Source organism: Vigna umbellata, chromosome 9 (genome assembly GCF_029865625.1).
Source record: "Vigna umbellata cultivar VRB3 chromosome 9, Vumbellata_1.0, whole genome shotgun sequence".
Classification (NCBI taxonomy): Eukaryota; Viridiplantae; Streptophyta; class Magnoliopsida; order Fabales; family Fabaceae; genus Vigna; species Vigna umbellata.
The window spans coordinates 26,405,975-26,424,991 of record NC_142173.1 but is presented as its reverse complement, the minus strand read 5'-3'; the positions used below and the strand labels follow the sequence as shown (position 1 = coordinate 26,424,991).

Genomic DNA, 19,017 nt, shown 5'->3' with positions numbered 1-19,017 from the left:
TAAAATAGTGAAAGTCATTATTAATGTTTACCGCAAGAAACAAAGATTAATAATAATTTGAATTCATATATTACGTTTCTAATTTGGTTTATAAATACACTACTAGTAAGTGTAATGGTTCGTCACTTAAATAGACAATTATTACATTTTCTATTAGCAAACTAATCATATATGATTTTATAAATACATATAAGATACTTAGGATTTTTTTTTCTCATTTAATTGGTTTAAAACTTAAAATGCATAAATAACTTTTTAACAATATTTTCTCACACCTAACTTGTCACTAACATGAAAAAATCTATATATTTACTTAGAATAATATTAGAATAAAATAGTAACCATTGCCTTGAAAGAAGAAAATGACAATAAATTTAAAAAAAAAATCTTTAATTTTACGCTATATTCTTAATGTGTATAAAGTTAGATAAATACAATTATATATACCATTGCACAATATTTTTTTAAAATAATGACTATTTTTTTTCTATAAAATGAGACTAATTTAATTTAACGTATTTAAATCAATCAAACTTAATTTTCAATTTAATTCTAAAATAACCAAATCGAATAAGTTGTACCATAAAACCAATTTTAATTGACAGTCAGCAAAATGAAATCTGCGAAGAAAGAATGAAAGAAAAAAAAAACATTAAAAATGGAGAAAGAAAAGGAAAGACAGAAGAGGAAGCAGTGTGAACAATTTCTCAAAGTTTCCACTTTCGACATTGCCGACGGCCCCAAAAGACACCATCATTCGCTCCTTTTCTCTCACTAGATTTCTTATATTTCTGTCTTCATTTGTGTTTGCGTGTGCCAAAGCACAGAGAGAGAAAGATGGCTATGAACCAATCAAAGGCTGTGTTGCTGAGAGTGAGTTTGGTGGTGGTGGCTCTCTGCATAGCAGGATACATAGTGGGTCCCCCTCTCTACTGGCATTTCGTTGAAGGTTTGGCTGCAGTCAGCCACTCTTCTCCTTCTGCTTGTGCCCCCTGCGTCTGTGATTGCTCTTCTCAACCTATTCTTTCCATTCCTCAAGGTCTTTCTCTGCTCTGTTTCAGATCTGATTTCCTTAATTACTCAATTACCCGTTTCGTGATCTTGCTAAAAAAATCATCTTTTCTTAATTGGGTGGACTTTGGGCGAGTTTTTTGAGATCTGGGTACTGTTGGTATTTTTATTTTTAGTTTTGTTATACTTGTGTAAGGTGGGTGTTAGCTCAATCGTTGAAGTTGAATCATGAGTGCTTCAACTGATTTGAGCAAATAATTCTTAAACTTCTGGTTCTGTTTTCCGGGAATAGTGATTTGATGAGACGACAGTGTTGATAAAACTTGTCAAACGATGGTGCAGATGGGTTTGTTTCTTTAACTTTATTGTGCTAGGGTTTTTGGTTTTTGCTTTGAGACTTCAGTAGATCAGTGAAAAGTTACAGGTTTCAAACCTTTACATGAATCGCTTTTGATGGGACTTACTATAACTGTTGTTAGAGCAACGAAAACGGTGCGGTTTTGATGAATTGCTGAGAATAATTTGCTCTTGAACTTTCAAGTGGATGTTAGTGCCTAAGAAACTTGATCTAGCTCTCCCCCTTCCTCATTACATTTTCCCATTGTTTTAAATTTGATATTAAGAATAAGTTATAAAGAAAGTGATTGTCAATTGCAAGTTAAAAACTGCGTGCATGTTGATCTGCACTTTCACTGTCAAATTTATGAAACTACTTACAACAAATATGAAACTAAGTACCGTAACCTTGGGTTGCTATTGTTTCCTTCGGTTATCACTAATGAACTGATAAATCCACAATCATATTGATTGTAATCTCATTTTTTCGTACTGTTACAACTATTGTAGCTCTAATTGAGTGTCATCGTGATTCATATAGTGCTCACTTCTCTTCATCTAATTGCAAATTGAGCATGTACTTATTCAGTTTCTTTCTGTGATTCTGCAGGCCTGAGCAACACTTCCTTTGGAGGTTGGTTTCGTCTCCTGGATGAACTACCGCGAATTATATAATAATCCATCTTCATCTTGATATACATTTTTTCTATCTAACACCTATATGACTGTAGAACTGTTGGAGTTGAAGTAACAATGTTAAGTAACTTAAGTAGTAAGATAGCTATTATTAGTTCTCATAATTTAGGATCATAAATTTCATGCATCACTCGCATGTTTTTCCTTTGATTGTGAAAAGGAAAAGAAAAAATGTTAATTATTGGCCTACTTTCATGTTTAAAACATCCATTTTTCTTGAAGTATGACCACTGTAGCTTTTTGTTTTGTTACCTTTGTATTCATGTCAACTGCTTTCAGGCGACTTACATGATTGTGGATAGCAAACTAAATAATAACGCCAAAATCCTTATTGTACTAAACTTTTCCTTAGGTTACATGTTGCTTTATGATTCATTGCCCACTTTAACAACAAATTTTAATCTTGTACTGGATAAGCCTCTGCTAGAAAACAACTTGAAAACTCAATGGCAGAAGTTGTCATCCAGCAGCAGCAGCAGCAGCATTGTCACAAAACATGCTATATTCATTTTTATTTTTATTTTGTGATTTCAAGTAACATTAACAGCTGCTTTTCCTTTTCTTGATTGGAACTGTTATTCAGATTGTGCAAAGTCTGATCCAGAAGTGAGTGGAGACACTGAGAAAAACTTTGCAGAGCTATTGACAGAGGAACTGAAGCTGCGGGAGAACCAAGCCATGGAAAATCAGCAACATGCTGACATGGCACTGCTTGAGGCAAAGAAGTTTGCATCACAGTATCAGAAGGAAGCTGACAAGTGCAATTCAGGGATGGAAACTTGCGAAGAGGCTAGGGAGAAGTCTGAGTTGGCATTAGTGGAGCAGAAGAAGCTAACTGCATTGTGGGAACTTAGAGCACGTCAGAAAGGTTGGAAAGAAGGGCTTGCCAAATCTCATGCACGCTCTCAAGGAAAAGTGCAGAGTTCTTAGATACAGTACATGCTTTCATAATAGTTTTCAATACTGATAATAGAAAAAGCAAGTAATCCTGTCTCTCACTTGTGTTTGTGAAAGATCAAGTGTAACATACAGATGTTGTATTTCTATCATTCATTTTTGGATATTCAACCTACGTGTATCACCTTTTAAAGCAAGAAATTCTTAAATGTTGTGATAAACTTCTTTCTGCATAAAAAATTATTTGCTCGATTTTAGGCTTCATTCACAATGATAAAAGCACCATCAAGTAGAATAATGTTGCTCAGTCATTTTGAAGTATGGTTATTCAGTTCTTGGACCTTAATTTACCAAAGAATCATTTTTTTTGTTCTTGGTACAATAATTTTGTACCAAAGTGAGTATAGAATAATGTTCAAAATGACTTTCCATACATACTTTTTGTAGTATAAGGATGGTGCCCATAGTCCACACAGATAAACTTTTCTACAATAACTTTGAGAAAAATAAAACAATATGAATAAGAAACTAAGGTTACAAAGCAAATTATGCACAAATTAAGTTTGATTTTCTTTTCGTATTTCTCTCTAAAAATTTCATCTAAAGAAGTTTGTAAAAGAAGGCTATTTAAACATGTTTTTAACCAATACATGGTCTCGTTAGATTAATAATATAAGTGTACGTCATAATATTATTTTGGAACTCAATTTTGTTCAAGAAAAAAATTGCATGTTCTAGATTAATCATAACATATTATGGATTTGTAGAAAAAAGGGAAAATACAATCCTGCTCTAAAGCATACATTTTCTCTAGAAATATATCATAACTGAGTATACAAATGTAAAGTGAAAAACTCAACTATATCATGTCTCATTTACCCTTACTATTTTTACAGTTATACCTTTTGAAATATTTAAAAAAATAAAATTTAAATATAATGTAGACCAAATTTAAAATGTGTTATAATCGCAGATGCAAAACATGTGCAGTGTCATTAAAACGGTATGAAATATAAACTAGTGAAATTATCGTGGAAACACGGTGTATTTGACAAATAATTAATCAAATTGATCTTTATCTTATTCTAATAAATAACGGCGTGTAACATAAATCGGTAATTGAATTACATAAATATTTATTTACCTATGAATTCAATATAAAGAGAATATTGGAAATAAGAGCTTACTGTATTAAACTTGAAAAGAAATATTAAGTTGTAACTCTTCCAAGTTATTACTTATTTTCAAAAGTTTTTAGAAAGCTCATTGATTGACTGAAGATTTACTAAACCGATATTGATCAATTATCACGTTATGTTGAAATAAAAATCAACAAACTCTTCATTTCAATAAATTAGACAATTATTCTTTCATTAACTTTTATCTAATAAAATTCTAAGTTTATTCTACATTTAGATATTAATTGATTCTTTATTGAAAAAGATTTGTAAGTATTCAATTTCTTTTATTTTTTTAATGAATTTCAATGTGTAATTTTTCTATCATCAAAATGATATGATTGATATTTTTACCTTGTCATCTAATTTATTTGTCATGTATCATTTTATATTAATCCCAAAATCATTTTATACTTGTTACAAAATATCACTTATTAACTCAATTAAACAAAATTACAAAGAACATAACACTAACATCACTTAACTAATAGAAAAAATAGAGATATGTAAATTAATTAAAAAATATGAAATATATGAGCACTTAAAGTAATAAAATACCTAATTTGTGAGTGCTTAAATTAATAAAAGTCTTTTGAAAAATACATAAATGTACAATGAATATTAAACTTAATTAAAATTTATTTTTTACATTGATATTGTTGGTTTTTATTTGAAGATATAGAGTTAACAATAAACACGAGCATTTAAAATTGCTAAAAAACGATTTTACATTAATTACCCATAAATGTATTTATTTCAGTTTGATAATTAATAGAAAATGAGGGGAGAGGGAAGTGTAATTCAATAATCAGCAAGTCATCAACCAATCTTTGACTTTATTTATACAACGCTAGCATTAGTCACACATGAAACGGGCTGGAGTTGACATAAAATAAGAGCCTTGAATACTTTCATCTAGGCAAAGACAAAGATATCATGAAAGATCTGAAATCTTCTTAACGAGTGTTAAACCTCCATAACCTCCAACCAGACTCAACAACCTGTTACTCACTTCTATGCTTTCTTGGACATGTTTCACACCGTTAACAAAGTCCCCATCTGAAAATTACAACAGAAATGCATGTCACGTCTGAATGAATGAAGGCCAAATTTAACTAGAGTCATACGTAAAGGACATTGAACTCCAACCTCATGACCAATTTGATTTCAAGCTTTTTTTTCTTATCAAGGTTTTAGGAGCCAAATTTGTTTTCTGCAATCCTCAAATATTAACTACCATTCTAAAAAAATGCTTGAGAAAGTTCATAAGCAGATGTTTGTCATAAAAATTAAAAAAAAAGGGCGAAATACCTCGAATTGTTTTTTAGATTAATCGAGTAAGGAAAGTGTAGTCAAAAGGTTTTCCAGGAATTTTTCGAAGGTAAAAGAAGCATTCCTCAAAAATGCGCTAATATCGGAACAAGAAAGAAAAACCAACGAAATTAGCATCCATTAATCTTACTTTGACAAGAACAGTACCTAAAGCAAATAGTAAAGGGCACATACCAAAACATTTTTTGATTCCTGAGCGAATAATTGAGTGAAGGAGAATCTAAACTGTGCCCCTTATAGAGTCAGCAACGTGTGGAAGGAATATGGTAAGATCATCTAAGTTGGAGCAGTTTTGAATGCTCAATCCTTTCTCGTTTGCCAAATGCAATAGACATATGAAGCACAAGTGAGGAGATATGTCACTAACGGTTGCGGCAGCATTGCATTCGCTAGGAAAGTTGGCCAATATACTCCTGAAAGATAGGGTATCTTTTTGACCCTTTAGTATAAAGAGTCAAAAAAACAAAATCAATGTAAAAATTAGTATTTATAATTCAACAGCAAAGAGCGAAAATATTAAATTGTTGATTTACTTTTAACATAAAGCTAAGAAAAATATATACAACGTTAGCAATAGAACAGAATCCTAAAGAAAACAGAAAATGTCGTGAAGAAGTCTCACAGTAACAAGCATTTAGTTTGTCTTGAGGAAACCCAAAAGCGAAAGATTAATTTAAAAATTTATAACTAGACAACTAATATTTTGTACTCCGCAGTTTCAACGAAATGGTGGAATCTTGACATACCTGTGAAGGAAGTTTAACAGATTCTTGAACATGGTCCCAAATAGTAATTTTTAGTGCATGAACATCAACTTGTTTGGAAGTCTTGTCATACTGGACTTCAATTTTATTGACCTGTCATTTGAAAATATGCATATACATGAGTTCTAACTGCAATATTTTCGACTGAAAATTAATGATAAGGACTATTTGTAACTGTTCTCCTTTCTGCACTAAATGTAAGAAAATTATGTCAAGAGTAAGTGTGCAAATTGTTCACTAAAAGCCACCTGGCGAGGCTGACTAATAAGAGTGTTGGAGTCCTCCACATCACTATGAAGATCACCTCCGTAGTCACCAAAGTCATCCCCACCAACACTTCCATTGTCCCAAGTAGGGAATGATTCATATTCATTGGATTGTTCTCTAGCTCCGTCTACAGAAAAACTCCGGATGTTAAAACACAACTTAGCAACAGATGAAAATGTGCTACATGTATCGTTTTTAATATTTGTTGATATACATTTTACATATATAGAAAGAGATATGATCACGATGTTGATGTAATTAAATGACATTTATCTCCTGAAATATGATCAAATTATGCTCTAACTACTTTTTAAAAATATTATAATTTTATCAACTTCGACGGTCGAGTGAAACAGAAGATTTTAATAAATTATTATAGAATTTAAAAATTAATTCATACTTAAAACACACACATATACATATATATTGAAATCACAAATTTACAACTGCAAATTTTACCTGGGAACCTGTTTGCCCTCCTCCCGAGACACTAATAAAGAAAGCATAGAAAACCATCAGTGATATAAAATAAGCATCACCCCATGCCTTCACATTCATCAGTATAACACTTAAAAAAACCTCATAACTAAAAGAAACTACCTTCACATTAGACAGAAGGAACAGCTTGACAAGATCCTCTGGCTGATAGTGGCAGTCCTCGGGAAGTTTTGTATTGCAAGGCAATTTGCTTTCGGGGAGTAGTAACGATTTGGGATTCTTGGGAGAAGAAAATATATCTAGCATTTCCTTCTCAAGAGAATTTGTGAAATTTAATTCAACTTCTGCCTGTCTCTTACTCTTTGGCTGCCTACTTATTAGGGTCGACCCATCTTCGGAAGTAGGATGAACCTCTGAGGCTACAACAAAGACTCTTAACTAATTACCATAGTGATTTCTAAAAAATATGAAAGTATTCAAATTTTTATCTGGTATCCAAACCGCACCTTTGGATTTTCGATACTTCCAATGATCTGGGCCTGCCCATGCGTTTTGCTTTGAATTAAAACCCAGACTCAAAAACAAATATCCGTCAACACTGTCAAATCTGTCATCCATATCAGCGTCTGGGGAGGGAAATGGCCCATCGCTGTCCTGCAAGTACAAGATTTGGAATGATATTAATACAAGTACATTATTCAAGTATTAAATGTTTCTATAGTTGAAAACTAAAAAGAACCTGAGGGTAATTGGGAAAACTTGGATCTGCATCATCATTATAGCCTACATCGGCAACAACCGTATGGTCATCGTGATCGTCACTCCAGGCATTGCTGTTCTCATATTCTTCTCTGTCAAAACCACTTTCATTATTAAAAGAAGTGTCAAGATCTTCAGCTAAATTATTGTCGTGATGTTGAACATCAGTGGGCCTTCTGTTACTCTCATCAAATAAGTTTACTATAGTCGTCAGAGTTGGAGAAATTTCATCCTTCACACGCATGTCCAACACCATCTGCTCGATACAATCTACAGAACAAAGTAAGTCCGCTCTGAATGCGATCTTTTTCAGATGTAACTAACGACAGTTTCACCATATTTTGTAAAAAGCAACACACCTTTGACAAAAGAAAGATCAATAGTATCTGAAATATCAGATTGATTTTGTTTTGCCATACACTTCGCAGGCACTTCTAGTGAATCAAAGAGCACCCTACATCCACCGTATACACCAAGATTATTCATTAAAAGACCCTTGGCTCCACCTTCATCAAATTTTGCTGTTGTCTGGCGATAGAGAGGATCCACGACAAATGCAGCTGAAAAAACACACAACGGCATACCCATTATCAGCACAACTTGGACTCCATACATTGTCAAACAGTAACAGAAAGAGATTAGGATTTGAAATCACCATCAAACTTCTTTACATTAAGTGCTTCGAAAGATGATTCCAATGTTGACAAAGGTGACAACTGCATAAAAAAACAACTATTAAAACAAAGCAACGTGTTTAACCAGTCAAGGCCAGAGATCCATAGATCACAGACCTTTTTGCTTGTTTCTTTCCTGCTTTCTTCTCCTCCACTTTCGATATTAACACCATCCAGACTAGTGTCTGACTGACATGATGGCATCATGGCTTAGCATTAGTTAAGAGCCAAATATTACAAAAATCAAAAGTAAATGTACTACACTCTGAATTTGTAATCATGCAGACATTCATTAATCATTAGCTAGTTACCAAGCATTCTTTAGAATTAGAGCACTAGTAAGTCGATAAGGAATCAAAACAATCCCGCTTGACTCCTACGACAAATAAATCACCTCGGGAGCTCACTATAAACGCAGTTTTCATTTTTCAAAAAAAACAAGAAAATGATAAGACTAAATTGTAACCTTGCTCAGCTTCTTGGCCTGCTCTATTCATCCCACCAAGAACTTTATATGCCTCAGAATGCACTGAATCTACTCTTAATGAATAAATTTTGACTCCAGCCTCAAGAGTGCAGCTTGCCTGCCCAAACAAAATTCCAATGAACATCTGCATTCTACATAAACATAACTTTGCTTCAAGTGTCATTGCTGTGAGATTGAAAGTAGTTCTTCACTCTCGTAAGCTAATTTGTGCTATGCAAAAACAAAGAAGCAAGCAAATATTCTAAATTACTTGGCGATAAACAGGGCTTTAAATTGTGGACGCTGTTACAATTAAGTCACAATCCTTGATGCTGCGGGAATTTTTAAATTGCAGATATGGTCGCAAAAGCCTCATAAACCACGACGTTGGGGACGAAATTGAAGTGGCTATCCATTTTTAAAAACTTTGACGGCAGAATTTGTATAAAATTCAAGTTTAAATTTAAATATATCATACGTGACATCTGACTATGCGAGTAAACTCCATAAAACAAAAAAAAAAATCATAAATTATCAAACTGCATATTAATGAGAACATACTTTTTGAAAATTAGTCTCCGAGTCATCTTCTTGTTCGGCCTTGATGATATCAGTAAGGTGATCGATCAGGTTCAACTCCCATGTATTTTTCTGATTAATTTTCTGCAAACACAAAAAGGGTAAAACAAAAAACAAAAACAGAATAGTCTTTAATTAAAAATATTTGCTTTAGATTTTACGTTCTCGCTGGCGAGTTTGATGCAGTTTTGGAACAAATCGAGGATTTGCTGTTTGTTGAGGCAGGGATCCGAGTTGGCCAGAAGAGGTTGGCTGAAGCCGAGGCTCTTGCGGCGGATGGCGGCTGCGCGGGCCGCGCGGGCCTCGGCCCGCTCGAGCTGGTCGTTGTTGGAGCCCAAGAAGAAGGTGCTGGTGGGGGACTGAATGCGGAACCTCTGCTTCTGACCCACCAATGGGTTGGGGCTTAGGGTTTCCGCCATGGAGTTTGCGGACCGGTGTTAGGGTTTGATTCGGAAGTGGGAAAATCGGAATCAGAGACGCAGAGATTTGGGAGAAACGGGAATGGGTTGGTTTCCCTCCAATTCTGTAATTTGAACTGATGATTCTGTGAGAAACAAACACACTGTACCTCAAATAATCAATAATTTGAACATATAAAATATATCGCAATTAATCTTATAAAATATCTTTAATATATAAATTGTACTTTAAAGTTATAATTTAAGCTAAAATACAATTTTGGTCTCATTTAAATTATTAATTTTATTTTAGTCTCTTATTATTGAAAATTTTAAGGTACATGAGTAAATTCATCCATAAATTTTTAAAAATGGTCAATTTTAAACTTGTTGTGTACAAATTGTGTTTTAAAATATAGGCTTAATCGTATTGATGGTCCATGTTTTTGTCAGGTTTGTTCGAAATGGTCTTAGTTTTTTTTGTTCAATGTTGTTCTAAAAAAGACTAAATTGAATATAAATTACATTCTTTAGGACAACATTGAACAGAAAAAAAAAATTATGACCATTTGGAATAAACCTGACAAAATTAGAGACCATTAGTGTTATTAAGCCTAAAATATAATTTCTTAAAACAAAAGTCGGATTTTGAAAAACTATTTAAGGTTTTAAGCTAAAAGAATAGAAAATAATAGGCTTAATACCCTATTTTGTCCCCAGTTTCGTTCGAAAATGTCAAATTAGTCCATCCTTTAAAAAATGTGTCAATTACATCCTCACCTAATAAAATTTGCATCAATGAAACGGATTTAACGGAAGGGATTTCATTGATGCAAATTTTATTAGGTGAGGACGTAATTGACACATTTTTTAAAGGATGGACTAATTTGACATTTTCGAGCAAAACTGGGGATAAAATAGGATATTAAGCCAAAATAATATAATGGTAATAAAATTATGATTAAGTAGAAGATTTATAAAGGAAATAAACATAAATAAGTTAAAAAAATTAAATTAATAAATAATATTTTACATATTATTTATTCTGTTACCTCTGATAATTTCACATTGCAATTTAAGAAAAATCTCTCAATGTCAATGACGGATATATTATTAATTAGGTTTTAATATAACATCAAAGAACAATCTTCCAAAGAATTTAGTAACTTAAAAGCAACAACAAAATAATAGTGTTTGACAAACCTGAAAAAATGAGATAAATTTTCTATCTATGTATAATCTTAACGTGCATAATTAAATTGTGATGATAATTAAATTATTAAAAGTATAACTCAAATACATTTTAAACAAAAATGTTTTAGTTGTAGTTTAATTATACAAAACCTCTATAATTTATTATAATTAAAAAGAAATCTTTAAATGTAAAACACTAAGAACTCTCAAACTCTCCTCAGCATTTCACTGCTCTATTTCTTAACTGAAGCATTTCTAATAACATCTGCTCTTGTATAGTTGTTATACGATTAACGCAATACATAACAAAAAGTAAGGATGAGCTATCAAATAAAAACATTCAATTAGAGAGTACAAACAATATCCAACATATACCAAATCAATGCAATCAACGTGATGAACACCCAAAACGTATCAATACTGATTAATTACAACTCATGTGTCGTCCTCCTGTACCTTACCATACAGAACCTATTCACCAAAACAGGATAGTTCGAGTTGTCCTCTACCGCACCTCGAACTACTTGCATTCATCTCTGGATAACATATATTTGTATGAATAATTTCCAATAGGTTTGAACTCCTCTTGGCACTAGTTTTAGACTTGTTAGTTTGCTTACCCTTTATGCAATCCACACAAGTCTCGAAATCAATAAAATCCAAAGTAATAAGTACTCCTTCATTTACTAACTTCTTAATTCTCTCAATGGAGATATGTCCTAATCTTTAATGCCATAACATAGAGGATTCCTCATTTACAACACATTGTTTTAACCCGACAGTAACGTGTATAGAATTATAAGCGATATTGTTTTGCAAAATAATGGAATAAAGACCATCACACCAAAACCAACAACTTTAGATTTATTCATTAAGGTAAAACCGAAATTTGAAAAATTAAAAGAAAATCCAAAAGTATAAGTCTTGAAACAAAAATCCAATGTTTAGAAAAACCGGGAATATAAAATGTCTTTTCCAAACGCAAAACAAGACCACTACTTAAAACTAAGTTGCACGTCCTGATGGCCCACATGTGAACTCATCTTACTCGCTAGGTAGATGTATTGCTCATTTCCTACTGGCATCCTTAGGTTTCCATACCATGCAAAGTATTAGAAACATGGATTATAGAACCATAATCAGTCCACCATGTGTTATGATTAACACTGACCATATTTGATTCATAACAAAGGAAAACAAATGGAGTACCTTTCTTATCAAGAAAATTCTTAAATTTTAAGTAGTCTTTTTTCACGTGTCTTTTCCTTTTATAAAAGAAACACTTCGACTCCTTCTTTATGTCTGGCTTAGCATGAATCTTCCCTTGGTGATTATCCCGAATCTTATTATTCTTTTTAGAAGTAGTCAAGTTCACATTTCCCCCTGCTTCCAACAGTAAACCTTTCATTTTCTTGAACACACATGGTCAACAATTCATCAATAGACCATTTATCCTTATGTGTATTATAAGAGATCTTAAAGGGAGTATATTATTGAGGCAAGGTGCACAAAATATAATGTACTATGGAAGAATCCCATATGATGACCTCTAAGGCTTTCAGTTAAGCAACTATATCCCTTGTGTGCATGATATGATCACACACTCCTCTAATCCCAAGGAGCTTCATGGATGAAAATTGTATTATAAGGATGTTGACAAGGGATTTATCAGATGTTGTAAATTTCTCATCAATAATCTTTAATAAATCCTTGACTTTGTTATATTGATCAATAGAACTTTATATACTAGCATAAATGTTGGTCTTTACGGAAGTCACAAAAAGGTATTAAACCTCTCCCATTTTTCATAAAGTTCAACCTGAAATTAAAAATTAGAAAAAAGTAGAAAAGAACAAAAGAATGTTATACTACCGGTCTTCTTGTAGTTGGATCTCCAAGTTTTTGGAATGCTCCAAATTCTACTTGAGCATCTAAATCTGGGTCGATACCAGCAAAAACATCTCTGAACAAAGTTCTAGCACCATGCCAAATGTGCCCGAAAAAGAATAGCAGAGCAAATGAAGCATGCCCAAAAGTAAACCAACCCCTTGGACTGCTACGAAAAACACCATCTGATTTCAAAGTAGCACGATCTAATTCAAAAATTTCACCCAATTGAGCACGTCTAGCATATTTTTTATATTGGTTTCAGTAATAGCAAGTGGTTCTTTCTTCCTAATAGGATAGTTAATTCCATCTATCCCAAATGAAAAAGAATTATCTCCTTCCAAGTTTTATAATTATCACTTTTTAACTCGGAAATATCACATTTAATATCAGAAATATTCATGGGTTGAAAAAAAAATACATGTTTATCATCATAATATTGAGACAAAATTAAATGTCACGTTTCACCAATACAAACATGCTTTTAATTCATTAATCTAGTGACATAACTTGTACGTGGGTTAAAGTCTCAATCAATTAGATTTATTATCTTAATGATAAAACTATAAAATTATGTTATTTTCTTAATTCATGTGAGTAAATTAGAAATATAATTTAATATTTTATCCTAATTAATTATATAAATATGACAAAATTCATGTGGATAGATCTTATCCTATTCTATAGGATTAGTTATAATTAATGTTTGTTAGGTAACAAAACTTTATATATAATTTTAATTGATTGAAGATGTTATAACTACTCTTAATTTATTAAAGAAAATGATAATAATGTATATTTTAGTTTTGCAGCGTATAACAAAAAAATTATACATACAAATAAAATAATAGTATATGCATATTATTACCCCCAAAACATTTAAACATATATCATAAACATTTAATTACATGTTTAAGAAAACAAAAATTTAAACATATAATTTCATTAAATAAGCATTCAATCTCAACTAATAAAAGTTGTACTGCAAATAGTAGTCGCATATGAATATATATTCATAAATCAAAAGAGGCAAGAGAGTTGGTCATTGTATTGACCCAAAAACCAAAAACATAAAAAACAAAGTCCACTTTAACATAATCCTTCTTTCTTTATTATTAAATAAATGAGGAAAAAACGAAAAGCTTTGCCAAAAGGATAAAGAATCTTGAGATGCCAAAGAGAATGTTAAAAGTGAACATTGTTCATCCTCTTCAACCTCTAGATCGGTCATCTTGACCATGTTTCAACCTACAAACCCAAGTGACGATCCGACTTGTTTTTCTTTGCTTTTTAATGTTAAAAGTGTCGTTTAACATTACATGACTATTGTAAACATGTTTTACATTCATTTGGTAGTATTCGTTTAGATTAAGTGATTCAAAACAACAAAGCCCATGAATTTTAAAGATCTAAACCAACAAAAATCCGGATAACTAAATAATATATATATATATATATATATATATATATATATATATATATATATATATATATATATATATATATATATTCTTTTTATCATGTTAATACTATTTTTTTTTGTTTTATATTATTTGATTTTATTTCATTTTCCATATTAGTTTTTATTTTAATTCTTTTTTTATTTTATATTTTACTTTATTCTATTCTTACGTTAGTTTATTTTGTTATTTTATTTTATTTTTAACTTTTCTTATTTGTTAAACGTGCTAAAAAAACAAAACAAAAATGGGAAAAGTGAACTCTGTTTTCTTTTTCTTTGTTTCCACGCTATCTTCCTTTTTGGATGCGAATACTTAACTCAGGCATGTGCGGACTTGCTCTTTATTTTCACAACATCCATTTCTTACTCACGGAAAAACACTTTCCTCATCATCAATTCATCTTTCATTTGTTCAGCACCTGAAAAACAGAGAACAAGTAATCCCTAAGCTTCATCACCTTCATTGCTAGCGCCAAAATACAAAGCACAGAAACAGAGGGAGAAGAGAAACAGAGAGAAGAGAAACAGAGGAAGAATGAAAGGTTTGGAACGCTACGAAGAGGGACGACGCTCTTGTCGTGAGTAACGTCGCCGGTGGTCTTGGCGAGGACCGGTGGCAGCACCTTTTAGCTGAACTTGAAGATCGCCATGGTAGCTGGTTTGGGGTAGGCAAGGTCTGAGCGAGAGAAGACGAAGATGGTGGTCCGCGGCGGCGCTCCTAGCCGGTGAGGAAAAGCGACGGCCCCGGCTTGGTCGCAGCGGCGACTTGCGCAGGATAGCGGAATTGACGACGCCGGCAACTTCGTCGGTCCAGGTCGTTGCGACGAGGAGCAACGGAGGCGCGAGCAACGGTGTCGGAGCTTACCTCTCTCGCGCGCGCGAAAGGAGAAAAACGAAGGTTAGACTGCCACGAACGGCGACAACGTTTCCGGCGCAGGAGACAGCACCGACGGTGACTTTTGGCTGGCCAAGGAGATGTGCGACGACGCTAGTCTGGAGCCATGGAGCTGCCGTGGACGATGAAGAAGCCCCTAAGCCTCCTTTGGTTCTACGCGGAAGAAGAAGAAAATCCTAAGCGCTTTCTGATTTGGGAATAAAAAATGGGCCTTCGACACCAACATTCACCAACATTACCCTACAAATTCATTGTTGCACCCCTATCCTCGTGGGCTTCGATCACACACACCCCTGGTTTTTCTCTTACTGAGCTTTTTTTTTTGTTTTGATTGTAGTTTGAATTTTATTTTATGCTGTTGTGTTTTTGTTGATTATTAGTTTTTTTTTATTGCTGCATGGAACCTCTTTTAAGATAACCCCACCCCTTTACCTTGTGTTTTATTTTATTAAAAGATAACCCCACCCCTTTGCCTTGTGCTTTATTTTATTAGGCTTGTTTGTCTGCTGTATTCCATTTCACACACTATTTTTCTAATGAAAATATCTAATAAAAATAAAAAATAAATAAATAAAAAGATAAAAAAAAGATAAAATTATAAAATTAAAAAAAATGGTTTTAGGACATCTGAAACATCTCCGTTTGCAAATAAATAAATAAAATTTTGATTTGTTAGTTTTTTATTATATAGATTATAAAATAACAAAAATAGCCTTACTGTTCTTTAATTATTTAGTACCCTTTTAATAGCTATAGTATAATTTTATTTTGTTTCAATTTTAAGTCTCTTTAAATATACTTACGTAAATAGTACTTTTACTTTATATTTTATAATTTCATTTTAAATACTTATGTAAATAATATTGTCATTTTTATAAATAGATATGTAAATAATATTATTGTTTCATTTCAATGTTATTCTTATTTTATATTAAATCCTTAGGTAACTATTATTACTATTTTTATAATCTATTTTAAATATTTTTGTAAATACTATTTTTATATTATAAAAATTACAAAAAAATAAAGATAAAAAGTAAAAATTATAAGGCAAAAAATAATTAAATATGGTTCTAATGATATGAGTACTTGTGCGATCGTCCGCATCGGCTTAGTACTCACTATCCAAAATAATAAAAAATTAAATAATGATATGAGTACGCATGAGCCTAGTACTTAATATCCTCAATCCTAAAAAATCGTCTGCATGAGCTTAGTACTTAATATCCTCAATCCTAAAAAATTTAAATAATGGTATGAGTGCTCCTGCGAATCGTCGGCATCAGCCTAGCACTCAATACCCTCAAATTTTCTAAATAAGTAAATAACGGTATTAGCACATGTGTGATTGCTCGCATCGTCCTTGTGCGGGAAACATTTTCTCTTTCTTTTATAAAAAATACCAAAAAAAATTTTAAAGGTTAAACACATGTGTGATCGCTTGCATCGTCCTAAAAACCTTTTCTCTTTCTTTTATAAAAAATACCAAAAGATATTTTAAAGGTTAAGCACATGTGCGCTCGCATCGCCCTTGTGCTAAAAAGCTTTTCTCTTTCTTTCATAAAAAATACCAAAAAATTTAAAGGTTAAGCACATGTGTGATCGCTTGCATCTCCTTGTACTAAAAACCTTTTCTCTTTCTTTTATAAAAAATACAAAAGAAATATTTTAAAGGTTAAGCACAAGTGTGATAGTTTGCATTGTCCTTGTGCTAAAAACCTTTTCTCTTTCTTTTAAAAAAAATACCAAAAATGAAAAAAACCTTCAAAAACTAAAAACATCCATTTTGAATAAAGAATCTTTCAGCCATAAAAACATCCTTTTTGAACAAAAAATCTTTTAGCCAGAACTACGTGATCCTTGTCGGGCCCAAAACCCTAAAAAATATATTTTATTTCTTTAGAGTTTTATTTTAGGGATAGTTAAACATTCTGAAAATCATATTCGCGTATTTAGTTAAAGGTATTGCCTTAGGGCAGACGTTGTAGGATGCTAATACCTTCCCTACACGTAACCGACTCTCGAACCCAGATCTGGTTCTTGTAGACCATGCCTTATCCTTTTATGGTTTTTCCGTAGTTTTCCAGAATAAACTATGGTGGCGACTCCAAATCTCTTTTCAAAACCCGTTCTTTTTTTGGATTGTCGTCCTGTCGCAATTCCGACTGCGACACAAGGCAAATGAATAAACATACAGAGGCTCTGATATCAAATGTTAAATAAAATGTGTACAAACTGACCTAAACATGTTACATAAAATTTTAATAACACATCCATATCAACACAATGAAAGCAAAAAAGTGAACAAAATGTATACCCCTGCCATTGTAGCTTAAAATCCGAGCACAATTTTGTTTTCTAAAGCTTCACTCACTCAAGACTCAATGTTGTGTTTATTCGAAACTTAGTGATCAAAATTGAGAGTATCACATATCTTTTATAGAGTCTGACCATCATAGGACTCAAATGAATGAGTTTGTTACTACTGCGTAAGTTAATGAAACCAAAAATTAATAACTGTTCCATAACTTCTATACAATTGAAACAAAATGTTTAACAACTTAATAAACCACATTATGTTCCTTAAATAAAGGAACCAAAATTGTCACAATATTTAAAATATTACTAACATCAAGTATTTATAAATATAGTTTGTTAACTATTATATTAACCATACTTGTAAAGGACTATTCATTTGATAGCGCAACTTATCAAATTTGATACAATCCCATTTCTTTCCCCTCATATCCACCCTCTCGTATTCACTCTTCAATCCAAATGGAAACTAAAAGAGTTCCATATCAATAGTAAAGAAGTAATAATAAATTATTATTGACTTACCTAAAAAATGTCACATATTTAGATTATAAATAAAAGATAATAAAAATTTATGACATATATAATAAATTAACATTATAATAGCAATAATATATTTAATACCATATATTTTATTGTTATATGATATAAAATAATATTTATAATATCAATATATCATATAATTAAATTATTAGTATTTGATCATATATTTATGTTAATATATTATAATTCACCATCAAATATCTTTGATAATATTAACCACTTTAAACTAATATTATTGAATGTATTTGTTAAATAGCATTTTTTATATATTTGTTAGAACATAGTACATATATAAAATAAAATAAAATAAATATTGTGTCAATATTGATAACTTATTTATTTTATCTCAACATTATGAAACTTTTTGTTAAAGCTTCATGCAACATGTGAAATGCTTGAAACATTATACATGGTCACATATTTATCCATCTTGTTAATGATACTTATGTTTGTTAACAAATATTTACCTCAACCAATTACTCAAAAACTTCTGTATACTTACTATTTTCAACATATATATTATAAAATTGAAATAATGTATACATAATATTAAAATAGATATATTTAGAGATAACAGAATTTCTTACCACAATTTAAAAATATTTTTAAATACAGAAAATTTAAAGGTACAATAACAACAAATATCACATAAATATAAAATTTCTTTAAGCAAACAAAAGTTACAATGGATCAACACAATAATAGTATTATGATGAAGTAGTTATATCTCATAAATACATGAAAAAATTATTCAAAATAAGATATAATAATCTATCTTATCTGGTGGTAAATAAGTAGTCATCACGTTCCAATTACAGCACAAGAACAAAACTGCAATTGTGTTTTATAATTAAGAAAGCCAAAAATCGTAGCCGTGAGTGGAAGAAGTTTAAGATCACAAAAACGTGGAAAGGACAAGAGAGTA

General features: G+C 31.6%; 2 protein-coding genes across 3 annotated transcripts; one reads left to right on the top strand and one right to left on the bottom strand.

The window, feature by feature from the left end:
• Window positions 1–627: 627 nt before the first annotated feature.
• Window positions 628–3,161, top strand: LOC148193088 (uncharacterized). The gene is made up of 3 exons (XM_088098490.1): window positions 628–1,039; window positions 1,958–1,981; window positions 2,627–3,161. Exons 1-3 carry the CDS (start codon window positions 838–840, stop codon window positions 2,971–2,973), a joined length of 573 nt encoding a protein of 190 aa, XP_087954616.1. The 5' UTR covers window positions 628–837; the 3' UTR covers window positions 2,974–3,161.
• Window positions 3,162–4,828: 1,667 nt separating this feature from the next.
• LOC124820724 (condensin complex subunit 2) lies at window positions 4,829–9,949 on the bottom strand. 2 transcript variants are annotated; one of them, XM_047292476.2, is made up of 14 exons: window positions 9,559–9,949; window positions 9,380–9,481; window positions 8,819–8,936; window positions 8,470–8,537; window positions 8,334–8,394; window positions 8,038–8,238; window positions 7,659–7,948; window positions 7,426–7,573; window positions 7,082–7,338; window positions 6,941–6,971; window positions 6,463–6,608; window positions 6,197–6,307; window positions 5,625–5,889; window positions 4,829–5,177 (listed from the first exon to the last, which is right to left on the bottom strand). In XM_047292476.2, exons 1-13 carry the CDS (start codon window positions 9,814–9,816, stop codon window positions 5,671–5,673), a joined length of 2,010 nt encoding a protein of 669 aa, XP_047148432.2. In that variant the 5' UTR covers window positions 9,817–9,949; the 3' UTR covers window positions 4,829–5,177; window positions 5,625–5,670. The 2 variants fall into 2 exon arrangements, with proteins under 2 accessions (XP_047148432.2, XP_047148433.2); XM_047292477.2 differs by having other exon boundaries at window positions 7,082–7,332.
• Window positions 9,950–19,017: the final 9,068 nt, after the last annotated feature.

Bases quoted from the DNA above. Each gene is read 5' to 3' on its own strand.
- LOC148193088 (XM_088098490.1), top strand. From the start codon at position 838: ATGGCTATGAACCAATCAAAGGCTGTGTTGCTGAGAGTGAGTTTGGTG. The intron at 1,040-1,957 runs GTCTTTCTCTGC...GTGATTCTGCAG, and splicing joins TATTCTTTCCATTCCTCAAG to GCCTGAGCAACACTTCCTTT. The intron at 1,982-2,626 runs GTTGGTTTCGTC...ACTGTTATTCAG, and splicing joins GAGCAACACTTCCTTTGGAG to ATTGTGCAAAGTCTGATCCA.
- LOC124820724 (XM_047292476.2), bottom strand. From the start codon at position 9,816: ATGGCGGAAACCCTAAGCCCCAACCCATTGGTGGGTCAGAAGCAGAGG. The intron at 9,482-9,558 runs GTAAAATCTAAA...TTGTGTTTGCAG, and splicing joins TCAAACTCGCCAGCGAGAAC to AAAATTAATCAGAAAAATAC. The intron at 6,972-7,081 runs GTAGTTTCTTTT...TTTCTTTATTAG, and splicing joins TCCTTCTGTCTAATGTGAAG to TGTCTCGGGAGGAGGGCAAA.